Source organism: Exophiala aquamarina (assembly GCF_000709125.1).
Source record: "Exophiala aquamarina CBS 119918 chromosome Unknown aczIA-supercont1.4, whole genome shotgun sequence".
In the NCBI taxonomy this organism is placed as follows: Eukaryota; Fungi; Ascomycota; class Eurotiomycetes; order Chaetothyriales; family Herpotrichiellaceae; genus Exophiala; species Exophiala aquamarina.
In genome coordinates, this window is record NW_013550584.1 from 1,179,352 (window position 1) to 1,195,531 (window position 16,180).

Sequence of the window (16,180 nt, forward strand, 5' to 3'; positions counted from 1 at the left end):
TAAGGGTGCCATATCCATTTTTGTCAGACAGAGCCGTTTCAGGTTAGGCAAACATACCTCAAGGCTCCAGATCTTGTCAACGCTGGCTCATCAATCCACGAACATTCATATCTGCCTCCAATTACCACGCAGTTCCCAACTCCTGAGAAGTCTCTCACACGATGTCTAGAGTTGAGGAGACAATTGCCGACGAGCCCTTTGATCCCAAAGAATTTTTCATCGGCCCTTCAAATACAGATTACCTTACCACCATGAGAGACCCGTCTGAACCACTAGCATCTGATTCAATCACTGAGGTCGCTAACAACAAGGTATTTAATTCTATCAGGACTTGAAGATGCTGTATCATGAGACTAATCTCTGACAGCCATATGAGAGATATTCTACTGAGGCCTCGTCGGAACCTCATTTCAAATATGTCTCTGAGAAGCAGCGTGAGGCATTGGGCTATCCATCCGAACAAGGTGTGATGACAGACTACATCGCTATTGGGACGGTTCGTCTGCTCGTCCATATCGTCGATGGAAACGATGTCCTAGTCATGAAAGGCCTCAACGGGGAAGAGCCTTACCCCAATCGGCCCTTGATTCAAGGCGAGAAACACCAATGGCTCAAGACCGAGTTCCGTGAGGTAGCAATTAACAAGGCTATCTTGAGACTCTACATCTTGCCCGAGGACATCAACAGAAGTTCCAGAGGCTCTTTGAAGGATTTTAGGAAAGTCGTCAAATCTTTGGTCGACTACATCGACCTGTCGCCTGCGACTTGGGATGGTCACTTCGATCCCGAGTCTTCGTTGCAAACCTACCACACCGCACATTATGACCATGAGGAATCTCTCTTCTACATCTTCAACACTTTGTCATCGCCCCAGCCCTCACTTGACAAATTGTCAGAAGATATCTACTCTGAACAGGCAATGGTGGATATTATTTATGATGATGTCGAGGGCCTCGTGACCCAGCTATATCCTTATCAAAAACGATCCGTGGCAACTATGCTTCAGAGAGAAGCGAGTCCAGCTAACACCGTGGATCCCCGAAAGCCACAATTTACAGATCTCCGCGGCAGACATTTCTACTTTGATGTACTCGAGGGCGTTCTTCGGAGTCATCCGGTGTTGTACAGCGAACCTCGAGGAGGCATTCTTGCAGAGACTATGGGCTACGGTAAAACCCTGATATGTCTTGCATTGGTCCTTGCCACTCGAGGCCACTATTCCAAAGCCCCTGAAGGACGACTCAATATCATCGCCAAAGAGCCCAACCCACGAACACCCAGCCTGCTTGAACTTGCTGCCAAAGCCCTTAAGCAGTCAGCTACTCCCTGGAAAGCTCAATTATTCTGTCTTGAGCAGAAGGGATACTATTTTGATAAGATCAAAGAAGCTATCGACAGATATGACGCAAAGTTCGCTGAACCGATTTTCCATCCTACGACACCTGATAGACGAGCCAGTAATCGAGAAAGCTTTTCGACCTTGCACCTTTGCTACACCACCCTGGTTATCGTACCTCCTAATTTGCTTATGCAGTGGCAGCAAGAGATCGAGAAGCACACCCGCGAGAACGCCCTTGACGTACTTGTTCTGGATTCATCTACCAAAGTCATCCCGGCCTACCAGGTTCTGATGAAGTATGACATCGTCTTGATTACCAAGGCCCGCTTTGAACAAGAGTATCGTGATGATGACCTCAACCAAGGTAGAAGAGGAAGAGGTGAGAGCAAATTTCGATCTTCATTGACTGAAATCCGCTGGTTGAGAGTCATCTGCGATGAAGGTCATGGCTTCGCCGGCGCAAATTATCGCACCAACGCAATGGCCATGCTGGACAAAATGTCCATCGAGCGCCGCTGGGTAGTATCTGGAACACCATCAAACTCTCTCCACGGAGTTGAAGTAAACCTTGCTATTAATGAGACATCACAAGGTGAAGAGCTTTGCCGGAAAGACTCAATTCGTATTGCTCTGGAGCGGAGAAAGCTTAAGGATTCCAGCAATGAAGAAATCAAGGACATGGAGAAATTGCGTGTCATGGTAGTTAAATTCCTCAAACTGCAACCATGGGCGAACCAAAAAGGCCTTGACTCTGCAGATTGGCGAAAATACTTAGCACCATTCGATGCTTCGGGAAATCGACGCTTTGCTCCGGGCCTAAGGACAATTTTGCAATCACTCATCATAAGACACCGTATCGAGGATATTGACGTGGATCTTTCTCTACCACCTTTGTACAACAACACAGTCTATCTCGAGCCCAGCTACTACGACAAGATCAGCATGAATCTATTCAGGCTTGTGTTGACATCAAATGCCATCACTTCGGAACGAGCTGACGAAGATTACATGTTTCACCCAAAGAACCGAAAGTCGTTAGACGAACTGATCACCAACCTTCGCCATTCAAGTTTTCACTGGGTCGGATTTACGCAACACGACGTATCGCAAACCCTTCACGTGAGCAACACGTATCTTGACAACAAGCTTGAATCTATATCGGATATGGATGGCGCCCTGCTTACAGAGGCTATCATGAATGCTGAGCGTGCTCTAGCCGACCCTGGATGGAAGGCGTTTTCTTCGCTGTATGAAATTGGTGTATACGTTGAAGACTTCCCCGAACATGCCGCAGAGGCGTGGGCATTGCATGGCGAAGCATCAAAGCCGTTGCTTTTGGGCACCTTTCAAGCGCGGGAAGCACAGCAGCATATTCTGAGACATATTCAGTCAGATGATCCTGCCGCCGGATTGACCGGTGCGGGACTTCGAGCTATGCTTTCAGCGAAAGAACGAGCTTCGGCGGAACAGAAAGCCCGTGATAAGACTGCCGCTGCTGCCAATGGAAAGTCTCAACCCCTTGGTTCCGGAGAGCAACCGAAGATCAAGCATCAATCGGCTTCATCTTCATCGTCAGTGCAGTTAACTTCCCCTACTCGACTAGCGCCTAGCACAGCCAATACCACACCAATATCTCCTATCCAAAAGCGACATCTCCCATCCACCAGCATAGTGCTCCCCTCCGCGCTCCTCAAAACTCGAATCCTAGGCTTCACCTCCGCCAAACTAAACTACTTATGCTCGCAAATCCTCAAACACCAAAGCTCCGAGAAGATCATCATCTTCTACGACTCCAACAACATCGCCTTCTGGATTGCCGAAGCGCTCGAACTCCTGTCCGTGAAGTTCTTGATCTACGCAAACACGCTCTCGGTGAGCAAACGCGCGGCCTACCTCGCGACATTCAACCACTCGGACGTGTTCCGCGTGCTCCTGATGGACCTCAAACAGGCGTCACACGGCCTGCACGTGGCGTGCGCGAGCCGCGTGTTCATCGTCTCGCCGATCTGGCAGCCAAGCATCGAGTCCCAGGCGATCAAGCGGGCGCATCGGATCGGACAGAAGAGGCCCGTGTATGTCGAGACGCTGGTCCTACGGGGTACGCTGGAGGAGAAGATCTTGCGTCGGCGTCGTCAGATGAGTAATGCCGAGCTGCTGAAAGCGGAGAAGAGTCTGCTCGATGATCTCACCATGAACGGGATCATTCGAGAAGAAGGCTTTCTCAAGATCAAGGATGACGATAAGTTCGGGCTGAAGGGCGGGAGGCTGGATTTTCCGGTCCTGCTGTTCGAAACGCGAAATGATGATGATGATGATGATGATGATGATGATGATGATGATGATGATGATGGCAACGGAGTTAATGTCAGTGGGCTTCGCGAGGAGAACGATTTGATTTCTGGGCTTGAGGACGGACACGCCACGAAGAAACGGAAGAAGGATGGGAATCTTGCCATCAGGCGAGCTGTCGCATTCGCTGCCTCGCCCGTTGTCGTCGAGTCTACTTCTCGCGCGGACACATTTTTTCCGGATGACAGCGACACGCCGAGTGCAAACCAAGCACAGCAAGGAAATGCCCCTTCCCCCATCGTCGGCGTTGAGAAGCCGAAGACAAGTGTGCGGATCGTGATCGACGTTCCTTTCGAGACCTACTGATGGGCCTTGATATCTACAACTTACCCATAATCATCTGTAGTCGACATGTAGATGGGGGATCTAGGTAGTCGAACGCCGCGGCACTTCCTCTCACGACCTGCTCCTGTAGTTTCTCGGAGTAGCAGAGCGATCGAGTTGCCATCAAACGATGACACTCAAATTCCGGCAATTCATTCACATTGATAGACAGGAAGCTCTCTTGGACCTCATGGACTCAAGCATACATGATACACAGTTTTTTTGTTAAGATATCACTGAACGTTGTTTAAACTAAGATGTACGCCGTTTCCTACCGAGACGGAAAATATCCAGGTCGCAATCTGGGACCCATTCTCGTCAATTCCTGGTTTTCGTTATTCCCAGTACCAAACAAGGCCTCAAATTCATGGGTAAATTCATGGATAAATAAGTCTCCACGTCATGATACATACAACAATCCCCTATAACCATCACTCGTGCATGCACACCCCTTCTCAGATACTGATGAAGAAACTCTTCTCGCCGTCCTTCGGCTCTACCAGCGACCTCTTGAGGATGGGATCGGCACAACTGATCCTGATGCGCTCGGGCGTAGCAGGGGACCTGAGGCTGAGGACCTGTGTCTCACCGTACTGCTTCCTCGCGGCCTTCAAAGCATCCCTGATGGCGAAGAAAACGGCGCTGCCCATGAAAAGCGGCGGCTCGCCGACGCCGCGCGAGCGCTGAATGGTACGCAGGTTCTTCCACTCAACGTCTTTCAGCAGACTCACGTTCATCACCTGTGGGATGTCGCGGAACCCGGGGATCTTGTACGCGCCGGGGCCCCGTGTGAAGATCTGGCCGGATGCACGGTGCCAGAGGGATTCCTCCGTTGTGAAGAGGCCTTGGCCCTGCACATAGGCACCCTCGATCTGGCCGTAGTCGATGGCCGGGTTGATGGAGTGGCCGACGTCCATCTTGATGTCGCTGCGCAGGCACGTCCAGTCGCCCGTCAGCGTGTCGATCAGCACTTCGCTGGCTGTCACACCCTGCGTGAAGTAGAAGAACATCTTGCCGGTGTTCTCCTGCGATGGATCCGATGGGTTGGGTCCCCAGACATAGCCGATCTCTGGGGTGCGGTAGAATCCGTTGGCGGAGAGATTGACTCGGTCGAAGTATGCTGCGTGTGCTAGCTGTTTCATCGTGGCCTTCGGTCCGAGTTTCTCTCGGTAAGGGGCCAGGCGTTCGTTAATCTGCTTGCATGCATTGAACGCTGCGTAGCCGTTGAGGTCGGACGAGGCTGATGCCGCGGTGGAGGAAGTGTTGGCCACGGTGTTGGTTGCTGTCTCCGAGATGTGCACGTCGGATAGAGGCACTTGGAGCGCTTCCGCCACAATCATGCAGATCTTGGTGTGTAGCCCTTGTCCCATTTCGGTTCCGCCGTGTGCGACTAATATAGAGCCGTCGTGATAGACATGCACAAGGGCACCGGCTTGGTTGAGGAAGAGGGCTGTGAAGGAGATACCGAACTTGGTCGGGATGATTGACAGCCCTTTCTTCTGCCATTTGTGCGTCGCGTTGAATTCATCGACTGCCTTCCGGCGAGCGGCGTAGTCGGAAGATTCTTGCACCTGTTTGTACATCAAGGGGACGTACCAGTCTTCCAGGGCTTGATGGAAGTGGGTTTCCTCGCCAGCCTTGTAGAAATTGATTTCACGAAGTTTCTCCACGGGGATGTTGATATGGTCCGCAACCTCTTCCACGATGGATTCGCCAATGAACATGCCTTGTGGCCCACCAAAGCCACGGAACGCACTGTTGGAAACAGTGTTGGTCTTACACAACCGGCCATCGACGTCCACATTGGGGATATTGTAGCATCCGTCAATGTGGGATAGAGCACGGTCAACGACTGCTGCAGAGAGATCCTGCGACCAACCAGCATTGTTGAAGAGGTTGGCCTTGAGAGCCTTGAGTTTGCCGTCTTTGTTGACGCCAACTTTCCAGATACCTAGGAAAGGATGGCGTTGGCCGGATGTCATGATGTCTTCATCTCGGTTCAGCATGCATCGAACTGGACGACGAACTTTGTTGGCCGCGATTGCGCAGATTGTTGATAGCTGGATCGATCTCGTCTCCTTGCCACCAAACCCACCACCGAGTCGTTTGACTTTGGACACGATCTTGTTGGATTGCACACCGAGTGCTTTCGCCACATATGCCTGCGTCTCTGTGGGATTTTGAGTACTGCTCCAGATTTCCATCTCGCCATCTTCAGGCTTGGGGATCGCTAACGCAGCATTGGTCTCAAGATAGAAGTGCTCTTGGCCACCCATTCGTGTCGTGCCTTCGATCACGTGGTCACAGTCCTTGAACGCCTCTTCTACATCTCCTTTTCGGATGTACCGATAATGCTCGAAAAAGCTTTGCTTCTCGATAGCTTCCTCGATTGTGTAAATTGCAGGTAGTTCTTGATACTCGACGAGAACCGCTCGTGCCCCAGCTTCAGCTTGGGTGGCTGTGCTGGCTAAGACCATTCCGATAGGTTGACCAGCTGTGAAAACTTCATCTTCGGCAAAGAAGACTTCATCACAGACAGGAGCACCCCACCAATTGCCTTCCTTGCTAACGTCATTCCTATCAACCCAATTGACTACACCCGGCAGCTCTAGTGCAGGACTGGCATCAACACTGAGCAGCTTTGCATGAGCCTTTGAGGATAGAACTAGACATCCGTAAAGTTCATTCTTTTGGAGAGGGATATCATCCGTGTACTGAGCTTCACCTGTACATTGCTTCAAGGCTGCAACATGAGGGTTTGCTTTTCCTAGGATATTCTGGGAATAGGCAACAGAGCTCTCGAGATCCTTGTTTCCACTAGAAATCTGCCTCTCAATCTCCTCGATGACTCCTTTGTCAGCGGCTTGACTGGTTTTTTCGATACTCAGCAGAACATCCTGGTAGAAGCGGTAGAAAAATCCGATAGCAAGGGATTTTCTGTACGTTGCCATGCCACCAGGTACGCCAAATGGTAAATCGAAATCCTTCTCCAGAGCATTCATAACTCCCTCAAGCGTCTGGGGGTCGGTAAATGTCTTTCCAACAATGTATTCGGTGGCATTCTTTGCCTGGATGGTGGTAGGAGCCATGCCACCGTAAACTAGATTTGCGTCTTTTACTTTGTAAGAATCGTTGAGAGCAACTCTCAGGCAGGCGTTAACGATGGCTATGTCGTCATCTTTCCTCTTTGACTGCTTGTAACTTCTCACGTATTCACCTTTTTCGCTGGCGATTGGTATTCTCATTGCGGCGATGATGGCATCTTCGGGCAATGCTGTGACCCGATAGCGCTTGAAGAAGCCTGACATAGGAATTTCAGTCGTTTTTTTCAGCGATTTGGTTATCAGGGTCGAGTTTGTAGCAACAAATACCGGATTGAGATCAGAGATCGGGGATGCCGTTGCGAGATTGCCAGCTGGAGTGCCAACATTACGAATTTGTCGACCAGCGAAATATCTGATCGCCTTTTTGATAGCAACGAATGGCTGAGATTGCGCTGGGCCATAGTGCTCAACAGCTTCATCACAGATGTTTTCGAGGTCAGTCAGCGCCACATTGCCGCCGATCTCCAGATAGTCATCATGCAAAGAATATTTACGCAACTCCGCAATATCACCAACGTATACCGAGGCAGGATATTGCATTGCCTTGAACTTGACCTCGATCTGGGTTTCAGTGCTACCGCCGATCAATTTCGCACCTGGATGAGCATGCTTGATCTCCAAGAGTTGCTGAAGAGTGACCGGACGATACCATTTCTTTCTCTTATTTCCGAAAGCCAGAGGTCTGAATTGATGCTTGTTTAGAGCAGGAGGATGAATCAACTCCGTGGACTTGTCGTAGTGAATAAATGCTGGAGGTGTGAATTTCTTCTCTGCAGTAGTATCCGCAACGCCATTTGCTCCATTACATCCACCACCATTCTCCATACAGCAACCCGATCCGCCATTAGCAAGTGATTTGCCACACGATTTGTTGAAGCTTTGAGCTGCATCCAAGATAGGTCTGTAACCAGTGCAACGACATAAGTTGCCATCGAAGGCTTCTTCCACCTCGGTCTCGCTCGCGTCAGGCCCAGTATTCCTCAACAGAGCGTAGAGGCTCATGACAATCCCAGGTGTACAGAATCCACATTGGCTTCCACTGGCCATAGCGATGCGTTGTTGTGCAGGATGCGGGCTTTTAGCATTGCCAATGCCCTCGACAGTTATCACATGCTTTCCATCGACACTGACCAGAGGAGCCAGACAGGCATTTATTGAGGCATGGTATATCTTGCCAGTTGTAGGATTCAACTGCGATACAACGACTGTGCAAGCCCCGCATCCACCTTCTGCGCATCCTAATTTTGTGCCAGTCAAACCTATGCCTCTCAGATATTCTAGCAGTGTAATCTCAGGATCGACGGCGTCCAATTGGACCTTTGTCCCATTGAGGTAGAAGCGAAGTGTATCATCGTATTCTGCAGTGAGAGAGTGCAATGACAAGGCCCCGTCATTATTGGCGGTAGTTGGCTCGAGCATGGACGGTGCCATGTTGGCAAACTGGAAAATGGAGTACAGTTTCAAGTGTCAAAGACGAAACTGGCGGAGGCAAGGCAAAGGAGGGAGGAGGAATCTATATCGTAAGTGCGCCACTTTTGGCCATGAACTATCACTGGATCCAACAACAAAATCACAGATCGTACAGGATAAGAGACAGGTTGAAAAACAAAGCAGAGCAGTGCAAGATCTTATCGGCGATTACCTGAAGCCCTCGTCAGAAGAGAAGTAATCCATTTGACAGCATTGATAGGGCACCTGTAAAGGTGGGAATATACCACGAATCAGACGAAGCGTTTTATAGATCGCTCAGACTTTACCGATGGAGGGTGGGCTTAAAGCATCACAGACGAGTGGCAGACATACGACGCCAAGCCCCGCGTATCTCCATCGCAAGTTGAAGCTGGAGTGGAACGTTGTACGAGTACGATCATCTGTGCTGGGAGCGACTTTTTCATCACGTGCTTTCGGAAACCACCGAGACGCTTGGTCACATGACTTCGGATGGTGGAGATCAGCGACAAAGATGTTCAACCACCAAAATATCATTCGCCGCTAGGAATCCGCAAGTTCCTGTATCTGAATAACGCCAATCACTTCGCCGTGATCAAAGCCAGCCAACACCAAGAATACCAGGGGTATCACGGTCGCCGTCAATGTGCTCATCCAGAGTTTTCCAACCCAGCTTTTGTCGTGATTTCCACCTCAGTTCATTCGTGGTTGCAGATGCTCTTCATCCTAGCAACACTTCGTAATCCTTCGTGGTTTGATCTTCGTAACATCATACATCGTTGTTGAATTGTTGTTCGTCGTGAGTGTAGACTTTGATGAGTGGTCAAACATGTTCCAAAGCAAGAGGCATGGGACGTACACCATACTGGCGGTAGGCGGCGTTGACTCGATCGACGTTGTAAAAGTGATCTGGTACTTTGTAACCCCACTCAAATGCGACTTGCATGCACAAAGTCGCCAGAAGAGACTCGCTCCAAGTACCCTCGATAACCAAGAAATCTCTGATCATATGGAAAGCCATATTGCAGTTGTTCCGTGCGAGTGGACCACCGAACTTGAGACATTGTATCACATGGTGGTTGAAGAATGCGTGTGGGCAGAGCAATGTCCCATCGTTCAGGAATGAAATTGTCTTCAACACTCTTCCAGTACCACGTACAAGATTCCATTCTTCTCTTGTCGGTGTGTCGCTGCTAAGATGATGGTCATCGTCAAAAATGAAGTAATCCACAGGCTCCATTGCACGATACACTGCTTGTCTGTGGCGCTCAATGTGGTTAGAGAAGTGGCCAGTGATGTACGAGGTTCTTGGAAGCTGGCTGGGGCGGATGGTGCTTTCGTCGACAAGTCCATTGACCCGATGATTGCCGCAATCATACAGCCAGTGACGCAAGATATCTTCGTACTGATGTTCCTTGCGACAATAGCGGGTGAAGCTGAAAGGGCCGCAGGCAGGACAGCTCACCACAACCGAATCTGTAAGTACTCAAGTCAGTCAACACCCTGGAGACGGGTAGTTTCGTTTGGGAAAGAGGTTGGACGTTGAACTCACCCCAACAATTGGTCATTCTGCCGCAGTCCTCCTTCGGGCATTTGAGGCGTGGGTAATAATTATCGAACTTGAACGGCAGAGAAAGCGAAGAAGAAGATTCCGGAAGTGGACCTGATTGATTGCCAACGGGTCTAGTTTCAACAACATTGGCCATGTTGACAACATTTGCTGCAGGTCTGCTCTGTTGAGGGGCTGGAAGACTTCCTCTACCGACACCTGCGTTGCAGTTTGTCTGGGTGATGGTTCGATCAGAGTTGTCAGAGATCTGTGAGCCACATTCACTTACACCTGCACCCGAGTGACTGTCTGGAACATCCGCCTCTGATGGTGCCGTGACTTCATGGGGATTAGAGGCCATGTCGCCCAATTCTCCAGGACCCTGCTTATGCAGAAGTGGTGAACTTGGAGCCACATCTACATTGGATGTGGTATTTGTAGCGAGCTTGAGGCCAGACAATTGAGATTGTAGCTGGTCCACAGTAGTGGATTCTGAGTTTGTGTGGCAGGTCTCTCTCTCTCTCTCTTCTTCTGTTGCTGTCTCCTTCTCTTGGCCTTGGCCGTCGCCTCGGCCTTGTCGCTAACAACCTTTGTATTCAGGGGTAAGTCGTTTGGTGGGGACGATTGGACAGCCATCGGTGCCGAACATGGTGAGGGAAGCGAAGACGGAGATGGAGTTTGCAATGAGGACAGCTGTGTTTTATCTGCTGTCGAGGCTGCCGCGTGAATGTGATCCATTGCGTTGTCGAGGGCGACTGAAATGGAACCCTCCTTTGCTGGACCTGCCTCCAATGGCACTGAACTTTCAAGAAAGTTTTGCTTCTGAATAGGTTCAACAAGATGGATCTGTTCAGTGCGATTTGCAGGATTCTTCATATAGGCTGACGCCTCCTCGAAGATAATCAGCCCCAGGCGGATAGCCTGGCCAAAGACTGCCTGTGTTTGGTCAGTGCGGAACTACTCAGAGACATCATTTATGCATACCCAGTTTTTCAATTGTGTTTTTGAGTCGTCAGCGAATGCCCTGATAAACAGGATATGTCTGACATTCACAACCAATTGGTGAGCTTTCTTTTACTGTGGTTGTTTGATGTCTACATCGTGGATCTTGAATTTGACAATTCCGTGCGGCTCCAGCATACCCGTGTCAACGTCCAACATCCATCGTTTCTCAGGACCAAAGCAAAGACGGGATTTTTGGGGAGAAGATTGATTGATCTGAGTGTCACCCAGCATTGCCACGTTTTGTTTGGGCCAGTCTAACTCTTGCAACCCTTGAATGCCAAAAGACAACTTGTCTCGGTTGAAGGACCCAGCGTTGTCGGAAGATTAAAAGAAGCTTTGAGCGACAATACCGCCGTTTGTGAGGGCACCATGACTTGCCCCCAGGCCATGTAGCCAGATCTTCTGGCAGAATAAACAGAGGACTTCATCGGCATTTTCGAGCGTTAAAGGAGCGCAATCAACAAGAATGTCAGCCCTGAGCTCGCCGTCCTCCCAGCCAAATAGGACAAACTTCTTTGCTTCCGACGAGAGCTGTACGACTGTGTAGTTGTTTAAGGAAAGGGACTTGTGAGCTACGAAAGCGATGGTTCTCCTCCTACACAACGACAACGACTCGGCAAGAATCAGAAGTTAAGCTGGAGAAAACTTACCCTTGTGCCATCTTGTTGCTTGCAGACGAACCCTTTGACATCTGGGTGGTGATTGAGTATGCCGAGATCTGTTGTTAGCAGGAAGCATAAACACTGTATTGTGCTAGGTTTGTCAAGATCGGTTGCTAAATGGATGCGGATGAAGAGCGAATCGAGCTGCCTCGATAAGAGGAAGCAAACTTGGCTGTCACTGCAGAGTCTCATTCACGACATTATCGAGAAAGATGGTGCTCAGCGTCCGCTTCATGCCATATCGGGGTCCGCATCCTGGAAGTGACCGTGTGTCTTTTCGCAAGGCTGACGCCCCTCTGAAGTCATTGCATTTTCATCCAGATCGATACTATCTTCAGCGGCTCCTGAAGCATGATGAACAGGTGCTGGACCTTAACGATTCTGGAATTCTTACTCTCGAAAGCTCAAGTGTCATTTCATCATATATATTACGCCTGCTCGAAGCCGTCGGTCGCTCAATCCAAAGTTCTACCCCCAATCTGGCGAGTCCCATTCCTATCAGTTGTTCGTTATTTGGGTCAGCGGGTGCTTCGGTTTTCAGCATGAGCTAGGAGATGCTGGATGTTCAGCCTGTTTTTCTACGGCATTTAGACGCTTTGACGACCTAAATGGCTTAACCTTGGAAAGGACGCTGATCCCAGGGGCAGAGCATGTCAAGCATTGATTGATTTGTCAATTAGCAAATTAAAGCCCGTTGTGATGGGATTTTTGACGGATCGGTATGATCTCGAATGTGCTAGCACGAGCTACTATACCTGTAAAGCTTCCAGTAACTCGGATTTGTTTGGTGAATTGCAATCTTGAACGAACGGAAGAAAGAAGTTGATGGGCTATCAATAATGGATGGTCATCAGATCTCAACAGCCAAACGCCGTTCGCGACTGACCTAAATAGTCTAGCGTCCAATGCGAAATCACGTGGTGAGTCTCGAAACTGGAAACGCTAGAGCTTGGCAGGGAACTGGTGCTTCTTCCATTCTTGGTCCTCTCACTGATTCCTCCGACGACTGCTGCGTATTCTCACGTCGGGATTTCTGAGCCCCACTAATTGCACAAATCTTCCTTTCTCCTTCAAGGTTGTACAATGCAGCGAGTTTGAATGGTTGGAGACTGGCATACCCTCGTTCTATCCAACCTTCATCTTTCTACAATTGCTACTTGTCTCTCACCTATTCTTTCTTCAATTTTGCCTGAGCCCATCTTCCCAAGTCTGCAGATCATTCTTGGTTCAGCACCATGGCGGATCTAAGTAATATCTTAGCTGCTCTCGCTGCACAGAGACAAGGTGGCGCACCCTCACAAGCACCTCCTCCGCCTCTTCCAGGCGCTCCTTACCCTCCACCTCAGTACGCTGCTCCTCCTGGTAGCGCGCCGCCGTACGGACTTCCTCAGCCTATCAACTCCGGCAGTGTTGACCTTGCGAGCATAAAACCCGTCAGTTCGGGCTCTGTCAGCATTGCTGATGCCATTGCCAAAGCCCGAGGCATTGCTGCGGAAAAGGGTCTTTCATATGATCCAAGCAGACGTAAAGTCTTTTCTTGTCCCCCAAAGTGATCCGTAACTAACCCTATCTGACAGCCCCGATCAACATAGACTCTCGCTCAGCCAACAGAGGTTATAGACGCTCGCGATCACCTTCCCGTTCACCTCCACGAATGAGCAGAGAAGGCTATCGTGACAACTACAATCCTTACCGTGATGAGAGACGTGGTAATGAGAGAGGTTTCACCAGAGAACGCTCATTTTCACCTCGAGGCGGACTGTATTCCCCTAGATATCGAGATGATAGGTCACCTGGGCAGGATCGCGGTGCCGGTGCCGGTGCCTCTACTGGTGCTGAAGGCGAATCTGAGATCATTCCATTAGATAAAAGCCTCGTGGGTTTGATAATTGGACGCTCTGGGGAGAACCTAAGAAGAGTCGAGAGTACCACAGGAGCTCGTGTACAATTCATGGATGGCCCTGAAGTGGCTGGCACGCAAAGACATTGCCGGATCTCCGGTGGGCGATCATCAAGAGCAGCGGCCAAGACTGAGATTTTCAAAATCATCGAGGACAACGAGGCGGCAAAAAGAGGCGGGGACAAATCACGGAACCAAAGCAACAAAGCTGTGGTTCTTCCGACCAAGGAAGGTGATAGTCTACAGTTGCTTGTACCCGACCGTACAGTGGGCTTGATCATTGGAAGGGGTGGGGAGACAATTCGAGATTTGCAAGATCGAAGTGGATGTCATGTCAACATCGTGGGTGAAAACAAGAGTATCAACGGCATGCGGCCAGTCAATCTGATTGGCAGCCCTTCTGCTCAGCAATATGCTCGGGATCTCATTCTTGAAATTGTTGAAAGTGATCAAAAGGGGATCAGTGTCAAAGACCTTCATCGTGACCGTGAAGATATACATGGCAAGATTAACGATGCTATTGTTGTCCCCGGTGAGGCCGTTGGCATGATAATCGGGAAAGGTACGTGAGGTCTATCTTATTTTCGGGATCTACTGCTAACACATGCCCAGGGGGTGAGTCGATTCGCGAAATGCAAAATCAGACAGGATGCAAGATCAATGTGTCTACGGCCACAGGACGTGACATCGAACGTGAGATTGGTTTGATAGGTACACGCCATGCTATCGATGCGGCAAAACGTGCCATCATGGAAAAGGTCGACACAGTTGTGAGTCATCGATTCGAACCCCTTGGAGAGCAGGATCTAATTCTGTGCAGCGTGCTCGATCACAGGCTCGAGAAACCCGCGATGACTATACCGACCATTACGCAGGACAACAGCAGCAGCAGCAACAGCAACAGCCTCCTCCCGGATACCCTCCTGCCGCAGCTCCCGCCGTTCAACTTGGTGGGCCACCACCGCCAGCTGGTGCAGCAGATCCATATGCAGCATATGGCGGATATCAGAATTATCTGTCCATGTGGTATGCAGCTATGGCAGCTCAACAGCAAGGTGGTCAAGGTCAAGGTGAGCAACGATAAGCGCCCGTGTGGTGTTGACCGTGTCTTGGCTCGTGATTGTGGCTTGTATGTCTCCCTGGGATGACCGCGCTTCACCTCGACGATATGACTCGCATTACGCACATTGAGCTGCGAGTAACACCACTTGCCCCAAACCGATGAGCGACCCTCGATTCGTGCATTGCGTGACCATTCAAGCGCGCCTGGATTTTCTCATGCCGATTGTGCGCGCTCGCGGTGAAAACAAGCAATGCTCCAAGAATCTTTGGCGTGATCTGACACTTGCATGCGATGACCGGTGACCGATGACCGATGTACGATGCTCTGGTGATGAATGACACTGCCTCGTATTTCCAAGACAACTGCACACAAGATCCTGCCGAGGCTACATCTTTACCCGGAAACAGATTGCGAGCAGGTTTGAGACAACTGATCAGATGAAGTGAAAAAGCTAAAGTTCTCTGCCATTGTTACCTGAGGCTAGAGAGTAGCCTGGTGGAGCGAGATGGACTCGAAGCTTAACTTCCATCCTAGAGCAGAGAGCGTAACCGAAGCATGTAGCGTGTATTTTATTTCAAGGTTGAGGACTCAAGGCGTGCTTCAGCCTCGTGGTGGCGTCCCCATGGCAGCCTTGTCGAAACACGTGCCCGGTCTAAAGTCAGAACTAATCTGAAAATAGCTTAGTTCTTCTCAAAATCAGGGAATCTTGCAACGCCACAAGCTAGTAGCTCACCATAATGATGTTTCTACCACCCGCCTCCCACTAGGATAATTACTACTTACTATAAGAGCCGATCCATGCAGGATTCCCCATCTTTTTTCTTGCTCCAGGCACATTGTTGAATATCGTGTCGCTGCACCTGTGTCTCCTTCCCGTCCTGCCTCAAGGTCGCAATGACTGCAACGCTCCTTCAGATCCATTAGATCGAGGGAGGTCCAAGGCTTGGTTTACGTCATGCCATCTACGCGCTGGTCATTGTTCGTTGGACCTCGGGGCAGGGAGGAAGATGATGTGGCGATCTGAAGAATGCATCTACCATCCGCCTCTACTGACTCAATCCGTTTCAATTTCATCTCTTCACGTGAGAGCGCGTGTCTGACGTGGAAAATTGATGAGTGAGATGGTTGGTAGGCGCTTCTTCAGCCTGGTCGGCGCTATTTCCAACCTACGCGCCAGTTTTGTTTGGAAACACCACCACCAGCCGATTTTCAATGCACCACAACACGCACTTCTCTTCTGAAACATGGTAATATTTCTTCAATCTCAGAAAGAGCTCAGTGCATCATGTTGCTGGAGCCTCGCGGATGTGAGGTCGGGTTTGACAATGGAAGCGGTATGTATGGCAGAATGTCACTTTCATTCAGGTCTTATTGTCCCCTTTGTCGCTTCATTCAGACACTCTTCTGCCATCACCCTACTGTCACCCTTTCCTATT

The 16,180-nt window shown here is 50.0% G+C and overlaps 4 protein-coding genes across 4 annotated transcripts; 2 read left to right on the forward strand and 2 right to left on the reverse strand.

The window, feature by feature from the left end:
* Positions 1 to 161: 161 nt before the first annotated feature.
* Positions 162 to 3,994, forward strand: A1O9_05543 (uncharacterized protein; the record flags this gene model as incomplete). The annotated part of the gene is made up of 2 exons (XM_013404761.1): positions 162 to 311; positions 368 to 3,994. 2 exons carry the CDS (start codon positions 162 to 164, stop codon positions 3,992 to 3,994), a joined length of 3,777 nt encoding a protein of 1,258 aa, XP_013260215.1.
* A 473-nt stretch (positions 3,995 to 4,467) lies between these two features.
* A1O9_05544 (xanthine dehydrogenase) lies at positions 4,468 to 8,547 on the reverse strand (the record flags this gene model as incomplete). The annotated part of the gene is made up of 1 exon (XM_013404762.1): positions 4,468 to 8,547. One exon carries the CDS (start codon positions 8,545 to 8,547, stop codon positions 4,468 to 4,470), a length of 4,080 nt encoding a protein of 1,359 aa, XP_013260216.1.
* An 841-nt stretch (positions 8,548 to 9,388) lies between these two features.
* A1O9_05545 (uncharacterized protein) lies at positions 9,389 to 11,810 on the reverse strand (the record flags this gene model as incomplete). The annotated part of the gene is made up of 8 exons (XM_013404763.1): positions 9,389 to 10,041; positions 10,118 to 10,349; positions 10,404 to 10,531; positions 10,573 to 11,050; positions 11,099 to 11,138; positions 11,193 to 11,388; positions 11,470 to 11,714; positions 11,770 to 11,810. The coding sequence occupies 8 exons, from the start codon at positions 11,808 to 11,810 to the stop codon at positions 9,389 to 9,391; spliced, it is 2,013 nt and encodes a 670-aa protein (XP_013260217.1).
* A 1,206-nt stretch (positions 11,811 to 13,016) lies between these two features.
* A1O9_05546 (uncharacterized protein) lies at positions 13,017 to 14,765 on the forward strand (the record flags this gene model as incomplete). Its single annotated transcript, XM_013404764.1, has 4 exons — positions 13,017 to 13,305; positions 13,359 to 14,243; positions 14,294 to 14,451; positions 14,502 to 14,765. The coding sequence occupies 4 exons, from the start codon at positions 13,017 to 13,019 to the stop codon at positions 14,763 to 14,765; spliced, it is 1,596 nt and encodes a 531-aa protein (XP_013260218.1).
* Between the last annotated feature and the right edge of the window lie 1,415 nt (positions 14,766 to 16,180).